Genomic DNA, 19,901 nt, shown 5'->3' on the forward strand with positions numbered 1-19,901 from the left:
TTCAAAGCAGCCTCTAATTTGTAGGCAAATATGATCCATCCATTTTAAACTTGACTTTATTTATTTATCAGGTATCTCAAAAGGCACAAAGAGAGATGTCAGTTTTCTGCACTGCTTTTGTTCCGCTGAACCCTTAACTGCTCCGTGCAAACACACACACACACACACACACACACACACACACACACACAGGCTTGATTAACTAGATGGAATGACTTCGTAATATTAGCAAGCCTCCTTTCAAATTAGCAGCCCATGTGAAATACTCTTTCAACAATCTGTGACAAGCCATGTTCTGGTAGCACAAAGATGTCTTCTGGCTCACTTGAAAGCAAAATGTGCTTTGAGCCTTGCTTACCTGAAGGCAAAATTCCTCAGTGATTAGAAAAGCAAACTAAAAATAACTTCAGATTCATCTTTAGCAATCTGTTTGGGGAGAGTGAGTGAGTGAGAGAGAGAGCCTTCTGAAATTGTGTCGTTGTGCCCAGTGCTGGAACTAATACAAATTAAATTAAGAGTGTATTCCTCAGAAGCGAAATTTTCAGCGTTGTTCATGGCTGAGGTTGTGATTCAGAAGCCACTTTAGCCCATCCAAGTTCAGCTGAATAATCCTGGATAACAAGAAATGTAATGCACTTTAAATACAATATGTTGTTGTTGTTATGATTATTATGATTATTATTATAGCAGCAGGCAGCACCGGTCTCCAAATGAGATCCATACCAAGCCAGGGCTCCCCCACACCACACCTAAAAAAACCCAAGATCCCTGTCAGGAATTTATATGGGCTGCATTCACATGTCACAGGGATCCAAACGATGGTTTAATGTGCAGGGCTCCCTGCACATTTAATCTGAGCTCCCAAGGAGTAGATCACAGCTTTTTTGCTCCTCTCCAGACTATTTAGGTGAGCATAGTGTGTCAGCTACACCAAAGCTTGACTTAGCATGCCATCCAAACTCAGGATTGTGGTTGAGGTCTTTCTGCTACTATCTGTAACAGCAGGATAAGCTACAGCTACGGATTGAAATTAAGGAGAGGCGTTCACCATGATTTTTGGTTCGGACGATACCCTAACACAAACCTTGGCTTATCTACTGCCCTGCACTGACTTTTAAATACTCAGGGAGGGGCAAAGTAAATGTGAGCTTCTCTGCAGCACCCAGCAGGTTCACTTAGTCATAGTAAGCTATACCGTGGTTTATTGTGACATGTGAACCAGGCAACTCCGTGCATTATTTATATTTACATCTGAAGAGAGGCCTCACAAGGCTTCCCTGTCTAGAAGAAAATCCTTTCTTTTTCCTCAGTGTAAGGCCCTTGACGGGGGCAAGCTGGGGTGTGACTGCAACAAGCAGGGAAAGAGAGGGATTAATTTTATCATAGAAATAAGGAAATTAATAAATGCATGGCTGCAGAATGCAGTGAATGCACACTTTTCATTCAAGATCCCTGGCATTAGAAATAGGCCTAGGCAGTGCTTTTTTTCTAAAAAGTTTTTTACGGGTACTCTCATTTTCCTATTCATATTGAAGTACTGCCCCTCAATGAGGCCAAACTTAATTCACAAAATGGCTAGGGGTCTGCGTACCCCCAGAAAAAAAGAAAATATTCTTGTCTAAAATGCAGTATAATGGTCTCTATATAATCTTGGGCTGGAGCTTTTGTTTGGGGGGGGGTTTGTTGCTGTTAATTTTTTGTATCTTTATTTTGGATCTTACAGTTTATGTGGAAATTGTTCTATTTGGTTGTGTACTTTTTGATGTTTTCTTTATTGTCTGTGACTACTTTTCTTTGTATGATTTTAACTCCAACATTTTTCCAACGGCAATAGGAATGTCCTATTCTATTACTATTATTGTTGTTGTTGTTGTTGTTGTTGTTGTTGTTGTTGTTGTTATTATTATTATTATTATTATACCCTGCCCATCTTACTGAGTTGTCTCAGCCACTCATAACATAAACATTAACATTAAACATTTTAAAAATACCTTGCCTATACAGGACTGCCTTCACATGTCTTCTAAAGGTTGTATAGTTGCTTATCCCCTTGGCTTGAGGGTTGCATAACTTCATACCCTCCAACATTTCTCTGATGAAAATAGGGACGTCCTAAGGAAAAACTGGGCATTCCAGGCTCAAATCAGAAACTGAAATGGCTTCTGTAAATCCAGGCCTGACCATGGAAAATAGGGACACTTGGAGGGTCTGGAAAGGCAGCATATAAAAAAAATGAAATGAAATGATTGATGGATGGATGGATGGATTGATATACGTTATTTCCCCAATATGTTTCTCCCCAATATGTTCCTATGTTTAAGTGCCTGAAAACCCTTGAGGCATTCTTAACCAGAACACTTGAAAAGCCCAATTAAATTTCAGAGCAAACCGGCAGGGTCTCTTATATCTCTAGATTTCCTGCTTTTCAGAATGCCATGAAAAGGGGAAGCCGAAGGAATGTCTGCTGGAAGGGAGTTGCAAAGCTCCTAGGTGCTAACCAGGAAACGAAACACACAACCTTGTTTCCATGGAGACCTATCTGGGCTCTATGTGAGATAGAACTTTAAGGGTTTCGATGGCAGGCCTTTCTTTGTGGGGTGGGCGGGGGGTTTAAAAGGGAAGAGTGTTCCTTGAGATTTCTTGGTTCCAGGCTGCTGGGCTTTCAAAATTCTCAACTCTGCAGATGAACACCTTCATACCAGATTTATTTATTTGTAGCTCTTGTACTTCCCACTCCACTCACATCATACCCAAACGTCCCAGAGCAGAGAATACATACAATTTAAAACAAAATAATACACTGGGAAGAATATTACACTGACAATATAATTCACAATGGGAATCACAAAACAGTAGGACCACCCATTAAAAATATGCCCTCAGAAATATGCTTCAGAAAATAAGGTTTAACTTATTTATTCTGGGGAAAATAGCTAGGATTTACCCCACCTGCTCATAGTTTTTTAAAAATAAAATTCATGCTTTTAACCCATTGATGGAGAGCCCCTTTCAGCCCAACGATCACATTCCCTGTTTGGAAACCTTCCAAGGACCACCTCTGTCTTCAGCTTTCCTTCCTTGGTGTCTTATGAGGAAGAAAAAGTGACAAGCATGTGCATGGTCTCTGCTAGTGCCAAATGCTGTTCTCGGCTTCTTCTGACTTTGGCCACAGTCACATCGTACCATTAAAGCACGATAACAGCTATCACTTTAAACAGTCATGCCTTCCCCCAAAGAATTCTGGGAGCTGTAGTTTGTGAAGGGTGCCAAGAGTTGTTAAGGATACCTTTATTCTCCAGGCATTAATTGTGAAGCACCCTGAGAATCGCAGCTCTGTGAGAACAGGAGCCTCCTTAAAACTCTCAGCACCCTTAACAAACCACAGTGCCCAGAATTCTTTGGCGGAAGCCATGCCTTCTTAAAGTGGTAGCGTAGTGCTTAAAATGTATCGTGTGAATGTGGCCTTTCAGAGCTTTCTGCAGCCGCAGTTGGTTGGGTTCCATGCCGTCTGCCAAATTTCTAATGGAGAGAAGGCTAAACTGCCTCTGCTCTGATCCAGGCAAGTTCCTTGGTAGAACCAGCCTATAGGTCAAAATTTCCCTGCCCTTGAACCAAGGAAACTGGTATAACTGGATCTGTGCCTTTCACAGTCCCTTGATTGCTCACACAATTAAAGGCCTTCCTTATTAGCTATTTGTTTTTTTCTAAATCTTATATTGAGTGCCTCCCACATACCCCGTTTTTGTTTTTGCTGCTTCTCTGACAGCACCCAAACCAGCCAGAGTTACAGGATGTCTGGGGTCTGTGTTCTGGGTTTTCTTTTTCTAAAGTGAGCACAAATTCTCAGTCTGTGTACTTGCAGAACAAATTCCAGTTTGTCTGCAAGAGAGAATGAAAACAAAGATTAGGAGCCAAAGCTGTGTGTGATGGGTGTACTTGCCCACACAGGAGCATGTGGGATTTGGGTTGTGGATTGAATTTGAGTTCAAATTCGGTTTCTTGGTCTTTGGGGAATCCTGCTTTAGTTCTAGCCTTAAAAAGTGAATTTTAAGTGTGGCTTAGTGTTGTTGTTGTGGGTTTTTTAAAAAACAGGTGCTGTGTTGGATTGCTGGCAAAGACAAACAGGATCACAGTCCTGGCTCCCTGGGGAAACAACAAAGGCAGTTGGAGACCCCCTCCTTTGGCTCAAAATTGTCACGAAAACTGCTTTATGGAATCTGGTGGATATGGTTGTGGGAAAGGTCTGTGCAACCATGTGATGAGGAACTCAAGTGAATCAAAAACAGGAAGGTCTAGCAGCATCCTAAAGTCTAACAGATTAATTGTTTCAGAAGCTTTTGTGGGCCTGGTGCTCTCCAGATGTTGCTGGACTCCAACTCCCATCATTCCTGGCCAGCATGCCCAGTGGTTAGTGTTTATGGGAGTTGTAATCCAGCCACATTTTGAGAGGCCACATGTTTCTCATCCCTACTCTGTGGACTGGTTTTAACATAGCACTAAACGGTGGTTTAGCACAGGGGTGGCTAACCTGTCGTTATCTGGATGTTGTACTCCAGTTCCCATTTGACGCAGCTAGCATGGCCAATGGTCAGCGGTGATGGGAACTGGAGTCCAGCACCAGTTGGAGAAGGCCCCATCTCTCGTCTTGAGCCTCGTTCATCAGACAAATGAAGGGTATTCTCAGTTAACACCAGCAGAGGTGACCATCCCATCATCTTCAGTCCTAGTATCTTACATTCAGCCACTTTGTGCTGTTTAGTGGCTAATGATAGTCATTGATAGCTCTGCCCTCCATTAACTTGAATTTAAAATGTGATCAATCATTGTTCCCATTCTGCTCAGGACACCACTTCCCAGGGAGATCAAAATGCAGAAGGGTTGTGTTGGAACGGCATAGTTAGTCTGTCCCCGGGCCCGTTTCAATTGCCCAGTCTTGTGATGCCTTGTGGGGAGGCATTATTCACTTTTTATGACTGCCAAGAAGGATTCATGGCTATAGACATAGTGATAATCACTTTATATTTATATAGTGTCAGACATCCAGTGGGAATCCCAAGTCCCTATACAAACATCATACAAGGCTTGGATCATTAGGCCTCTGCTTTACAAACACCACGGGGTTTTCGAGGCTTTAACCTCTAATAATGATTGCTCCCAGGTAGAAGATTCCTAAGCTGCAGCAACTTATTATAAATGGGAAACTCCCCTGTAATAATCCTAGCAAACCTCAGCATTTTGCTCTCTACGGCGGACCCTGGGGAGCATTCCAGAGTGCAGATGCTCCAGTTCTGAACTTCAGTGAGTGTTGTTTTAACACAAAGAGAGATTATTTATTGCCTAAGACTACTGTGAAAGAATTTCCCTGGAGGCTAAACCTGGTGTGCTCTCTGAATTTCTTTCTCTCTCTCTCTCAAGCTCCTATTTCTAAATAAAATATATATTACAACTGCTTGGAGAGAGAGAAAAACCAACAACCCAGTTTCCTCTAAAGAATAAATAAATGTATCTTAACAGCGCACATATTTTTTTCCAGTGGCTGAGCCAAGAAAATACATTTTGTTCCAGTATGGTTCTATGGTCCCTTCCTGAGCATTGCTCCAGTTGGATGTCTGGAGGAAGAACCTGCACCAAGGCTATGTAGTCTTCCCACCCCCGTCGTCCACGGTGTGGTGAGGGTACTAGGACATGTACCCATTGTCATGAATTCATTGGCTCCCTCCATGTGTAAGCAATGTGGTGGGGGTCAGTGCTGACACAGTCATTTACTGGTTCCACTGGGAGTGGTTCCAGGGATGCTGTGAGCATGCTTGCCATTTTTGTGTGCCGGTTTTTGTTTTTGTTTTACTTCCTGGCTGTGTGGTTTCCAGATGTCCCTTCCTAGACTGAAGATGTGTGTGATATGGTGATTGCTGTACTGGCCTAGCAGTAGTAGCGCAGTTCTGTATCCAGGACAGCTGTCTACCAACTCCATCTGGTATGCAGGCTGAGACCCTACCTGCCCACGGACTGTCTCACCAGAGTAGTGCATGCTCTAGTTATTTCCCACTTGGACTACTGCAATGCGCTCTACGTGGGGCTACCTTTGAAGGTGACCTGGAAACTACAACTAATCCAGAATGTGGCAGCTAGACTAGTGACTGGGAGCGGCTGCCGAGACCACATAACACCGGTCTTGAAAGACCTACATTGGCTCCCAGTACGCTTCCGAGAACAATCCAAAGTGTTGGTACTGACCTTTAAAGCCCTAAACAGCCTTGGTCCAGTATACCTGAAGGAGCGTCTCCACTCCCCATCGCTCTGCCCGGACACTGAGATCCAGTGCCAAGGGCCTTCTGGAGGTTCCCTCACTGCAAGAAGCAAAGCTACAGGGAACCAGGCAGAGGGCTTTCTCAGAACGTCCTCCCATCAGATGTCAAAGAGATAAACAACTACCTGACATTTAGAAGACATCTGAAGGCAGCCCTGTTTAGGGAAGTTTTTTATGTGTGACATTTTAATGCATTTTTAATATTTGTTGGAAGCTGCCCAGAGTGGCTGGGGAAACTCAGCCAGATGGGCAGGGGGGGGAATGAATACCGTATTTTTTGCCCTATAGGACGCACCGTCCCATAAGGCGCACCTAGTTTTTTGGGGGGGAAATAAAGGGGGGGAAATTATTACCCCCCAGGTGCAGGGCTGGGGCGGGGGAAGCCCGAGCTTCCTCCGACCCCAGCCCCCAGAACAGGCAACTCTCCGGAAGCCGTGAGAGCCCGGTGTCAGGCTCCCGCGCCTTGCGGAGAGCCGCGCGAAGTCTGGGCGCACTGAGCTCAGCTCGCCCAGCCTTCGGATTGCAGGCAACTCTCCGCAAGCCGGGAGCCCGGAGATCTGTGCGAAGCCTGCATTCGCCCCCATAGGACGCACACACATTTCCCCTTCATTTTTGGAGGGGGGAAAGTGCATCCTATGGGGCGACAAATACGGTAATTATTGTTGTTGTTGGCAGCAATGCATCTGAGTACCAGTTGAAGGAAACCACAGGGTGGGAGAGGGCTCTTGGGCCCGGGTCCTGCTTGTAGGTTGCCAGAACAGGACTCTGGACTCAATGGACCATTGGACTGATTCAGCAGGCTCTTCTTAAGTCCTCCACATATCTCTCTACTCTAGGCATAACTAGAGTAGGAATACTCAGCCCGGATATCCTGGGGAAACCATCTGTCTTGATGAGAGCTGACAACATCAGTTTCTTTCCTTTGACTTAAGTAACAAGAGACATGCATTCCAGGACACAAGGGTGCGGAGAGGGAAGCTCCGGATTTATACATTTTGTAGCAGCTTCTGTTAAGGTATAGAATTTCCACCCGAGGCAAGTGGAACAGACCGAGACAAAAGCTAAGCAGTTCTTGTGAAACATGAAGGAATGGCTATAATGCATTTGCGTTGTTATGCAACAAAAGTTCCTCAGAAATTTGGGTCAAGGAATCAGGACTGAAGGAATGCTAGCCGTTCTGCATTATGAACCAAAGGGACAATTGCTTCCGTTCTCACCCCACTGTTTTCTCATGGATTCAGTAGTTTTGCTGCCTAGTCAGCACTTTGCACAATAAATGCGTGTTTGTTTCCCGCTGTTGCCCCTGCAGTCTGCACATCTTCCCCGAAGCAATCCTCTTGTTGCTCGGATGTCACAAATCTTGGCACACTATTTGGTACTTGCAGGAATGTGGTGCTTTTTGCAAAGTAGCTATTGTAATCTGTGTGACTTTGGACTCGGGTATCTGAAGGAATGCCTGCTGCCATGGGAGCCTGCCCAGCAATTGTATTCATCGTCAGAGACCCTTCCCGAGGCACCTCTGCCATAAGAGGCTTGGCTAATAACAATTTTTGGAGAGGGCCTTTTTGGTGGTGGTGCCCCAGATTTGGAACAATCTCTCCCTGAGGATGCTTGCCTAGAAGCTGAGAGGTAAGCAGAAAACCACTCAGACCCATGCTTTCTAGGCATGGGCCAAGCAGAAGTGCGGGCGAGCCCTAAATTGGGGCCATAATGAGGGCAAAGGGTTAATACTACCCCCTACCTCCCTTGTGCGCGCACACACACACACCCTGGCTGCCCTCTTCCTTTTGGCAGATTGTGTTTTTTATAAAGCCTGCACTTAATGGTACAGATACAGTGTGTGGACACATCATCTGGTTTGACCGTGGGGCTGCAGTTCTAGAGTCTTGCCTGGCAGTAAACACCACTGAGAACTATTTATTCCAGATCAGGAATGAGGAACCTGGTGCCCTCCGGGGTTGCTGGGCTCCTGTCAGCCCCAGGCAGTCAGGGACTATAGGGTTTGTAGTCCAGCAATACCTAGAGAGCTGCAGGTTCCCCACCTCTGTTCCAGAATGATGCCGTGAGTGTATATGGCAGTAACCAGGAATAGGGGATTTCAGAAATGTGGTCTCTTATGCTAACAAACACTTGGATTCAGGCTTATTTCCATTCTGAAGGTGAAAGGGAGATAAAATAAGAGACAACAAAGAAGTGGAAGAATTGGGTATCGTTAGAAGTAATATTTTCAAGTGTAAGAACTTGTGGGTTCTTTGGTACCCCATATTTAAAGCAAAGCAGACTGGCACAGGACTTGGAAGCTTTGTAAGTTGAAAATGATTTCATATGCTGCAGATTCTTTTAGCTTTTAAAACCCAGACTTGGCTGCTGAACAATTATGTCATCAGCTCCTCGAATCCAAGTCTACTCCTACATCCCGGCTTTCTAAGCCCAGTAGAGCCAGAAGCATGCATGTATTTCGGCTAAATGAGATGCACGTGAACAGATATTTCTTGTAAACTAGCTGGGGCTTGATAGAATTTGTTTGCTGTTCAGAACTTTCCTAATCTGCGCCCCTAACGTATCTACCCCAAATACAGTGGTACCTCGGGTTACATACGCTTCAGGTTACAGGCGCTTCAGGTTACAGACTCCGCTAACCCAGAAATAGTACCTCAGGTTAAGAAGTTTGCTTCAGGATGAGAACAGAAATCGCACAGCGGCGCGGCAGCAGCAGGAGGCCCCATTAGCTAAAGTGGTGCTTCAGGTTAAGCACAGTTTCAGGTTAAGAACGGACCTCCGGAACGAATTAAGTATGTAACCAGAGGTACCACTGTGCATTTCAGTGGGTTGGATCCAGGCTGTGCATGTTTACTCAGTAGTTTCCTGTCCAAGTTAAGCCTTGCTTGAGCAACAAAGGCCTTACCCTGTGGTCCTGTATCCTTTGGCTGGCCTTTGGTTCTCCTGACCCTTAGGCTTTGTCGACAGCTCCTGATTCCAACTGCAGCACAGACTGCTGCCCGCAGCCCAGCCTTGGCAAATTCATGTAAAATCGAATCTATTTGTGGATGGCAAGATAGGACAGCCTTCAGACTTGGCCTTTGTCTCTTCTCTGTCAGAAGCTAGTGGGAATTGCTAAACCAGTGTGGCAAACTGGACTTGGACTGAGGAAATCTGGGTTCATTTCTCGTATACCACATAGCCTCCTTGACTAATCAGGATCTTGTGTGATGAAGCTTTTTCTTCAGCTAAAAAAGATTGACTAATTTCTCAGAGATAGCTAGCCAGGGTGTATGAGCAAATTCCTGTCTGACTCTTATATAGTCTAGGCAAGTATATACTGGTGTGTGCTGAACAAAGCCATTTGTTAACTCGCGTGTCACTGTTGGAACTGATGAGCGGATGACAGGTACTTATTGGAAGAAGAGAGGAATGCCATGAAAGCCTTTTTTAATAATAAGGTAGATATATAAACCTTGTCATTTGGATGATTTGGTACCAAATAGCTGGGCTCCCCCACCCCCACGGGCTACAGTAGAGGTTTTGCTATGCTATCAAGCTTGCAATGTGCTGTCAACTTTGATTCTTAAATAGTGCCAGAGAAAGCTCAGGCTTAAGAGTGTATCTCTCTCACTGTGTGTGTGTATTTAGCATGTCCTCTCCCTCTCCCTTGCAAAGGGTCTGAACATACTAACTAGTCTTTTTGTGTGCCTAATAATAATAATAATAATAATAATAATTTATTATTTATACCCCACCCATCTGGCCAGCCACTCTGGGCGGCTTCCAACAAAACACTAAAATACAATAACCTAATAAACATTAAAAGCTTCCCTAAACAGGGCTGCCTTCAGATGTCTTCTAAAAGTTTGGTAGCTATTTTTCTCTTTGACCTCTGGTGGGAGGGCGTTCCACAGGGTGGGTGCCACTACCGAGAAGGCTCTCTGCCTGGTCCCCTGTAACTTGGCTTCTTGCAGCGAGGGAACCCACAGAAGGCCCTCGGCGCTGGACCTCAGTGAAGGGAGGAAGGCTGCTGGCAAAGTGTTGTGGGTCCCTCCCTCGCCCAGGAAGCAGCCTGCCATGGGTGGCTTGCACCACCCCCTATGGGCGGCTTGCCCCTTGGGATGCTCTCCCTGCCCCACGGCTCCCACCCCTGGGGCATGTGTGCCACTCCGGGTGCCAGAGCAGCTAGCTCTGCCTCTGGTTGGACTAGATGATCCTCAGAGTCCCTTCCAACTCTGTGATTCTATAAGATAGATAAAAACTTTCTTCCCTGTGTAAGTCATTTGAGTTACCATCTGAAGCATTTTTCTTGGGTTTAATTGGATGTTCTGACTTTGAACTTGGGGGAAAAAACCTTTCATTTTCATTTAGCTGACACATGGGAAGGTTGCAGTGAGGTCTAACAACAGAGCAACCTTTTTTGGGAGAACTTAGATATCCCCCAATTTCAGCTAACACTCAAAATTGCCATTGTGTGCTTTAGAGTGTTACTTACAGAACTGGTGTATCTTTTGATTAACCAGGTCAGTTTAAGAAAGTAAAGCTAGGAGGGAAATAACAGATCCAAATGCAAGGGACATTGCTGAATTTTGAAAACAGCTTTTATTCTTTTCCACCCCATACCTCATTTTCAATATATTATCCCTATTAAATAGCGATCTTCATTTCTTTACAGCTTATCTCTGTGTGTTTCTTATTTCCAGTAAGTCATAATCGGCTTATGAGCAATGGAATAATTTCCCCAGCAATATCAGGAAAGAGAAGGACAATGATTTTGGGGAGAGAATCAACAAAAAGTACCGATAGTGGGTGGGAAAAGCAAGAAACCATTGTTTTTGCATATCTCTGTCTTCTTAATAATGAAGGGGTGGGGACAGAAAATGATTGGCAAATCTTTGGAGCTGCAAGAGTAATTTTCCAAACATGTCCTTCAAACAGCTTGATGAAAGATCCCAAAAAAACCCCATATGTAGGTGGTAAAAGGGGTCCTCCCCCCCCCCCAGCATTGTTGTTGCTAACCAGCATTTTATATTAGGAAGCTGGAACTCAAGCATGTGTGTACTTCGAGAGATGCAGAAGCCAGGTCATGAATAGCTTTTGGAAATATGTAGCCTTAGGAGTGTGCATTTAAATGTTTCCCCAAATTTCCTTCCGCTTTGTTCTTACTATTGACACGCCAGGCCTATGAGACTTGGCTGCTATCTCTGTGCTTATTTGCAAATATTCTTCTTCGCTTCTTTCCACTTGATTGCAACTGCCAAATGCTTGTCTCATTCGATGCCTGCTCTTCATCTAGGCTTCCAGCCTCAATGTGATGTGATGGCTGAAATGGTTGTGTGGCTTTTAATATGCAGCTGCTGAATTTAGCTCTGACCCCCATGTTTCAGCAGAATTGCCATTCCTCAAAGTTTCCGCACCCAAAGCAAGCTCTATCAGGAAATCTCTCTTCCCTGCCCCCCCCCCCCCCGCAACATAGTCCAATAAAATCCTCATCTGCAGGAAATATGCCTTTGATCCAATTTCCTTCCTAAGCCCTTTCAGAGTCCAGGTCCTTCCTAGTTAAATACCGGTATCTGCATATTTAGATCCTGCCATTGTTTTCATTAGGTCTCACTTCCATCTCTTAATTCTTGGATGGCAATCAACATTATGATTTTCTCTGTAATGCATCTGGGAATTAGGTGCTTAATATTATTATTATTATTAGGACTGCAAGCTTGAACTGGTTTAATAACTGGATTAGTCAATGAAAGCTTTATTCTGTGGGTCAGAGTTACACTAGAGGGGCTGTTTATATTCTGTTGGGTTACTGCACTTATTACTATAAAATCGAATACAGTAGTATCTTACACCTCAGAAATGCACCTATTTTGAGTATTAGGTAATATGCAGATTTATTTAAATATAATTTATTGGTTTGCTGGTAAATTTGGGGAAATCAGTTTGCCTAACCAAGTACAAACTGGTTAATAGCCTTAGGCTGCATTCCTAAACACACTTGCCTGGAATTGAGTTCCATTGAACCCAGTGGAATTTACTTCTGAGTACGCATGCATGGGATTGCTCTGTGATGTTGAGTGCTAGACTCTTAATACCATGCAATAAACCATCTCTAAAAAGACCTTGCTGTTGGTTGGATCAGAGCAAAGATCCAGCTAAGTCCAGCATCCTGTTCACAAGGTGGCCATCCAGTTCCCTGTGCAATAGTCCTTTTCCTACCATTAGGCGGCGTGAAGTGACCACCTCAGGCAGCACATACTGAAGGGCAGAGATCAGCTGCAAGGCATTGCACTGAGCTCTGTGTTCCACGCAACCTGCCTTGCATGCCCTATGTGAGCCTGCCCGCTCCCTCTGCACAGACCCATTGCCAGGACTGGATTGATCTCTGATCCACTCAGCTTCCGTACCTGGAATGTGATGTGGGACACATGTTCCTGTAGTGGGTTGAGCCACTTCAGTGAAACTGTTTTGGAGGGGCGAGACCAGGGGGCTGCTCTTTTGAAATGCCTCACTTTTGCTTCCTGTGTGTGTTTACACATCGTGACTATCCAAAGCTGATAGAATATGTGTACCTGTATAATGCTGAACTAAAGGGACATGGGTGGCGCTGTGGGTTAAACCACAGAGCCTAGGACTTGCTGATAAGAAGGTCGGCGGTTCGAATCCCCGCAACGGGGTGGGCTCCCATGGCTCGGTCCCTGCTCCTGCCAACCTAGCAGTTCAAAAGCACGTCTAAGTGCAAGTAGATAAATAGGTACTGCTCTGGCGGGAAGGTAAACGGCGTTTCCATGCGCTGCTCTGGTTTGCCAGAAGCGGCTTAGTCATGCTGGCCACATGACCCGGAAGCTGTACGCCGGCTCCCTCGGCCAGTAAAGCGAGATGAGCGCCGCAACCCCAGAGTTGGTCACAACTGGACCTAATGATCAGGGGTCCCTTTACATTTATAATGCTGAACTGTTTCTGTATCAACGGAAGCTGGATTACTGCTCATTAAGCAGCAAGCCTTTCTTGTGCTTTTTTTTCTTTAATGGGTCCAGTTCCTGCCATTATTAACTCCTTACTGAATGAATCCCCCTTGCCAAATTTAATGAGCAAATTGGGGAGGTAGGGGGAAAGGAAGCTGGATGACAGGGGATAAAATGTTGAGAAGTTTCAGTATGGAGCCTGGCAGGAATGCTGGAGAGAAAAGGTGAAGGATATTCAGATGTATGTTCTTTAAGATACCTTATCCATTATACATCACGTAGATGTATAATGTTGGGGACTTTTTCCTGCAAGTCCCAAAGATTTCAGAAGCCCACTCTTCGTGAAGCAGGGCTTTCAGTGTGATCGCCCCTGTTCTGTGGAATAGCATTGCTGTTGAGTTGCGATAGATGCCCATGGCCTGCACTTTCTGGAAACAACTGAAGAAGTCTTTCCTTTTCGTTTTCCTGACAGGCTTTCCCAGACTGATAAATGGGTCTTTACCATGAGTGTCCTCTTGTTAGGATTCGAGTCTTGTTTTCAACGTATTTGTTGCATTTGTGTTTTTAAATTGTGTTTTAATTATTTTACACATAAATCGTCTTGAGACAGTGGGTTAATAAATTGTTGTAATAATAATAATGACAATAAGGATAAGTGTGCAAGCAGCTACAATTCCCAACTTGAAACCTTCCAGTACTGCCTGCTATTTAATTCTTTTCTTCATACTCTTTATGCTTTGTTCAGTCCTATTCTTTTCCAGTCCGCTGCTGTTTTACTGCTGTACATTTCCATTTTATGTTTGTACTCCATCTTTTTGTTTTGTTTATTTTAATTTTTTTCTCTTCTCCCTCCCCCCTTCTTTTTCCTCTCTCTCTCTCTCTTCTGATTCACAGGCTTTGCAGTGCATGTTGGTCTCCCTCCATTCAGAACTTGACATTCAAAGGTACTTGATGAAAATTGAATCCTCTCAGAGAGTTAGTACTTCACTTTTCTTTTTTCTGCATTCTGCCTTGGATTGAACTTGCTGTTTTTTTGTTTTACCTTCCACACACTGTGTGAAGCTTGCCATCCCAAAGAGTGAAATTGTCCCTGGTTAAATCTGGCCCTGCATGTCCTGTTTTCCTGCCCAGATGTGGATTGGGTAGCAAAATGCATGGACACCGATTTCTAACATTAGTTCTGAAGTGACGAATTTCTGTATGACAAAGTCTCCGCATATCAAAAGCATATCAGAAGAGGCATGGAGAAGACGGATCAGCTCCTCAGCCTTTTGAGAACCACATAATTTCTAGTAACACGATCATATTGCACTGGGACTATATTTTTATTGTATTTCCTGTTTCAAATGTAGCAATTTCATATATTCTCTTGTGTCATATGTATCGGCCTGCGCTCGTTTGTTGCTATGCAGGAAAGTTGCCTAAAGCTTTTGCATTTATATAGTAAGGTCTTTACAGCTTCTTTCATACATAGGTTTCCTCTGTGCCTAAAAGGCATTTTTGTCTCCCTGTGTTTTTCAAATTCTATAACAGCACTTCAATTAGAAAAATCTTATATGTCACAGTAAGCAATTATAATTTTTCAAGGAAAGGTCTGTACTTGAGTAGCTCTACTACACCCATTAGCTTTTGTATAGAAATGTCACAAACACATTCTTCTTTCCCCTTGCATTCATTTCAGATGCCCATTGGATATTTGTGTTCAAGAGACAATGGGAGTGTAATTTGCTCCTTGGATCAGAACAAATTGTCTCAAGGCTCACGTAATAATGTCTTTTAGCATCTATTTATTCTGTTTTTCTTGTTACTGTGACTTCAGGAAGTTATTGGGGATATTTTGGGCTTGAACCAGTATATTAAGTTTTATTTTATTTTCATTTCAGCATTACAAAATGCCAGTGGCTGGCAGAATCCTCCTGCCCCTACATGAAATGGAGACAGCTCTAATAATAAGGACTGTGGCAGTAATAACGGGGGACATGACTTCTAGCTTAAACCTGTTGCAAGATGTAACAATAGTTTGGAGAATGGGGAACAAACAGTATTCCTGATGGACCTGACAAGCTTTGAAAAACTAAAAAGGCTTCTGTCAGGTACAAGAATGTGAGGGCCCTGGGACACCTTACAGTGAAATTGTTTTGTTAAGAGCTATCCTCTGGAAGATAAAGCTCAGGTTTATGTACCTTTCTGGAGCTGACAGGCAATTGCCCACCAAAACTGTTTTGTCTCTCAGTAGTTCAGTTTGTAGTGAAACATTTGAGGTTCCACTTCTTCAGTTATTGTACTATTCCTCCTCATATTGTGCTTCAGGCAAGGCTGGTGCATCTGGGACCCCCTCATCTTTTTAAAGGCCCAGTTTCCATGTCATGGCCAGATCATAAAATAGGCTTAGGGGAAATACTGCAGGCTTATATGCCTCCCCCTTTCTACTTCCCTCACACATTTCAATTATCTCCTCCACTGCCTTGTTCTCAGAAACCATAATTTGCAGCGACTTCTGAATCAGGCAACGTGTGCTGATCGGTAACTGTAGTCAGCCTTGGAATCAGAAGCCCACTTCCAACCATAGTCCCTTATTCCGATTGTGGGAGGTAAACTATAGTTTGCAATAACAACAGTATGCCCAGTGTGGACATTGAGGCAAATTATGGTCACCAAGAATAGTTACCAATAACCAACATTTGCCTGATTAAGATCCCACAGTAAGCTTGAAAAGGGAAGGAATGGTGATGGTGTGTGGTGATGAACAGTGTGGTGATGCACACAATCCTATAGCAGGCACCTTGTGACATCTCAACAAGTCAGTGAATTTGGTTGGGGGCAAAAAATAAATCCAAACTAGATCTATTAGACTGGTACAAACATCCTTTTCCTTTTAGTCTCCTCAGAAGAATGGAGTTAATTTTTACTAGCAGCTGAAAATGTGAACCATCTTAGGAAGCTTCTACACAATTAAAAAAGGGAGCAGGAACAACTGACCTACATATTTCATGTTAATTTCTTTACAGTCCTTGGAAGAGAGCATATTTTTGGCTGATCATATCAGCAGGAAACAATGCGGATGATCAACATTAGAGGGAAGTAGTCAAGGTTGCTTGGAAATTCTGCAGATTTCATTTTTAAAAAAAAATTCCTTCCCTAAGACTGCAAACCACATAGTCACTGATCCAGCTAAAATCACTCAAGCTGCAATCTGCTGAATACTAACTTGAGAGTGAACCCCACTAATAAGGGTGGGGCTTGCCCCTGAATATACATTCATAGGATCACACTGCATGGCCCATTAAAACCAGCAGGGCAAGTTATGCTATTACAGTGGTACCTCAGGTTATAGACGCTTCAGGTTACAGACTCCGGTAACCCAGAAATAGTACCTTGGGTTAAGAACTTTGCTTCAGGATGAGAATAAAATCGTGTTCTGGCGATGCGGCGGCAGCGGGAGACCCCATTAGCTAAAGTGGTACCTCAGGTTAAGAACAGTTTCAGGTTAAGAACGGACCTCCAGAACGAATTAAGTCCTTCACCTGAGGTACCACTATACTAATTTAAGACTAATTTAAGCCCCATGGCTTTTAATGGGATTTTAGCTGCAATTCTACGCAAGCTGATTATTTAGGGGGAAATTCTGTTGGAATATCAGAGTTAGAGAAACTTGCCAACTCTTGACAATCCAAAAAGATGGAGACTCCTCCACTGTAACCTCAAAGCTCCCATGCTGTAGCTGATTGCTTCTATGTCCATAATAAAAAATACAATAGAAGAATTGTGGAAACTGTTTGCAGCCTAATTAGATTTTTGCATGAAGAGCAGATTAATAAGCATATTGTTGCACACTACTCCTATCTTTGAGCAGTGCAAGATTCCGGGGGTTCCAGGTGCTTATCTAGGGCTCACATTTCCCTTTGGAAACGAGGCACAGCAGAGACTGTGGTGTCTTTATGATATAAGGTTTATTTACACACATCTACAACCTGAGCCTTCGATGGAGGGGCTCACAGCATCAACACCAAAAGAGGGTCTTGCTTCTCCCATAGCCACAGCCTTGGATTCTAGCAGAAATCAGGCCTGGCACTCTCTCTGCCTTTCCATCCTGCCACTGTTGCACCCAGATTCTAACTCATATCTCTCAACTCTCCCTTTTGTCTTCCGAACTAACAGACAGTCTCAACTCTCAACACTATGTTAACTGCAAAAACAGAATCCATGTAGTTTTATCTTTGCTTTACATATAAATTTCCATACTGCTGCATTTAAAAAACAACAAATGTCAAAGTGGAGCACATAACGAAATCAACTTAACATAAAAAAACCAAATTAATTTGAATTTATTTTCACTCTGAAAGGCCATAGCTCGATGGCAGGCAGAGAATGTGATCTGCATGCAGAAGGTTCCAAGTTCAATCACTGGGACAGAACCCTTCCGGAAACCTTGGAGAGACACAGTTCAGTTCAAGTTTATTAATAGTCCACAGACCTTCAAATTCCTGAAAAAGCAAATATTTGATTTCAGGCAAAGAAGGTAGTGGTGAATGGGAGAGGAACACAAAAATGCAGGCATGCCCTTTATCAATACAATAAAGTTTAAACAATATGAAAGCAAACCAGTACTTATTAACCATTCTGTAAGAGTTATCTGAACGCCTTGGAACACTCAGAAGCAAGCAAAATCCTGTTGCATACAGTGGGGCTGTCTTGGAGTAAGGATTGCAGTCTTGGTCCTGTTTCTACAAGTAGCAGATTTCTCCCTCTCTCTTTCTGGCTACTTTCACACCGTACATTTAAATCACTATGATGGGGATTGCTTCTACATCAGCCAAATGAGCAAACTGGAGGTAGCAAACCTTACTGATCTATGGAAAGGGCTGCTGCATTTATTATTATTATTATTATTATTATTATTATTATTATTATTATTATTATTTTGCATACACAAAAAAAGGTCTCAGGCTCAGCCATCATCATCGTCATCAAACCTTTATTGGCATCACTTACAAACATTCAGAATAAATAGGCCAATGCGACCTCGTCGCCATTTCAACAGTACAGTCATTTGTCAAAGGGAAGAAGAGGTGAGCAATCTATTTCACCTCTGTGGGACTCCCGCAAGGGCAGGGTCCTGTAGCGTACTTCGGCGGCACAAAATAAAATAGAGGAAATTGGGTACTGTCTTGGTGAGCTCCTGGTCTCTCCCGTGTAATAAGAAGCGTATAACCTCTGTCTCTGGTTTCCATGTTGGGATACATAGGTGGTCTGAGAATTGTTGGCAGAGATCAGCAGGCTCAGTCTCTGGCATCTTCAGGTAGGACTGGGAGCAAGTCCTCGCTGAAACTCTGGAGAGCCACTGCCTGTCTAGTGTGGATGATACTGAGCTAGATATGCCAGTGGCCTAACTCAGCAGCTTGCAATGTAACAGCAGAATGATTCCTTCTGTGTTTCGCATTCCATTGCACAATCCCCTCTCTGCCTTTCTTCAGCCTTCATTAGCACAGTCGACTGAGTATTTTCTGTGGAATGGTATCTCCTCACCCCACCCCCCTCTAAAACCGATGTCCATTGAATACTTCACAATATTGGCTTCTCTTCCCCCACCCCCCACCTCCATCTCTCAATAATGAAATCATAATACACAAGAAAAAATGAGTTATAATACACCCAGCTGCTGAGTGTTTGGATTTTCTTTCTGCAGCCTTGAATCCATTTCTGTTTTCACAGGTGAAAATGCTCAAGATTGTTGTGAGGGTAGTGAGAGTGTGTGTATGTACAGAGAGAGAATTTTTTTTCTTCATAGAAAGAAGTTAGTCTCCTATGCATGTGGTATTGACTTTCTTTCTGAAAGCAGAACTAAGGAAAACATTTTAACTATAATAGATGCTGTATGTGGAAGAAGGACTTCTACATTGCAAAGACCCCTGTGGGTTTCACTGTGTCCCTCTGTGCATGTATATTATCATTATCATTATTATTATTATTATTATTATTATTATTATTATTATTATTATCATCATATTTGTTAGTCACTTTTCTCACATAGTGACCCAAAGCAACTAACACTAACAACAATGAAGAACAACAACAAATCTTCCCAGTTTGCCTGTCCTTCTGAAATTATGGTGCCCAAAGCAGACTTCGTGCTCTCAGTGAGATCTGGCCGAAGTAGAATAGAGCAATTCCATTACTTCTTGTGATCTGGATGATATACATATTAGCAATAAAAAAGTATATTTCCACTGGCATAAAATTGTATATACACATTCCAAAATGCAGTCTGTGCCACCAGGAATGGCGTAATATATAATATAATATAAATGAGCAATACATCAGACAAGAAGTTATGAGAGTGACAAAATAGAAGGAAGGGAATGAAAGAAGATGAATGGCCAACATTATTAAAAATCATACCATAATTCAGTCAACGTCCTAGAGACTTCGTCTTAAATATCTCATTATAGTGTATATTATAAGTAACCCTTGAGTTGCTTATCCTCTCTTTCCAACCCCCTTTTGCAAAATTTTCAAAAGAAATTGATGTATTACTCAGTATCAGGAAACAAGTCCCCTCCCCCATGGGTGTGTCTGTATGGATTGATATAGTATTTTATACAACACTTGTATTAAGGAGGCATGAATGCCCTCATGCTCACCCTTAC

The 19,901-nt window shown here is 43.3% G+C and overlaps 1 protein-coding gene across 20 annotated transcripts in view; it reads left to right on the forward strand.

The window, feature by feature from the left end:
- The window catches only part of KIAA1217, a 358,771-nt gene that overhangs the window by 243,781 nt on the left and 95,089 nt on the right, over positions 1-19,901 (forward strand). For 13 of the 20 annotated variants that reach the window (XR_014173276.1, XR_014173277.1, XM_081931416.1 and 10 more), the window contains one exon: positions 14,149-14,229. The exons of 6 other annotated variants lie outside the window; for them this stretch is intronic. Coding sequence is in view for 11 of the 14 variants with exons in the window: in XM_081931416.1 (XP_081787542.1) it covers positions 14,149-14,229 (81 nt within the window). In the remaining 3 variants the exon portion in view is untranslated. Of the gene's footprint in view, positions 1-14,148; positions 14,230-19,901 lie in introns of those variants that run through there. One more of the 20 variants, XM_081931422.1, reaches the window with a different exon arrangement.

Source organism: Podarcis melisellensis, assembly GCF_964234715.1.
Source record: "Podarcis melisellensis genome assembly, chromosome: 12".
Taxonomy (NCBI): Eukaryota; Metazoa; Chordata; class Lepidosauria; order Squamata; family Lacertidae; genus Podarcis; species Podarcis melisellensis.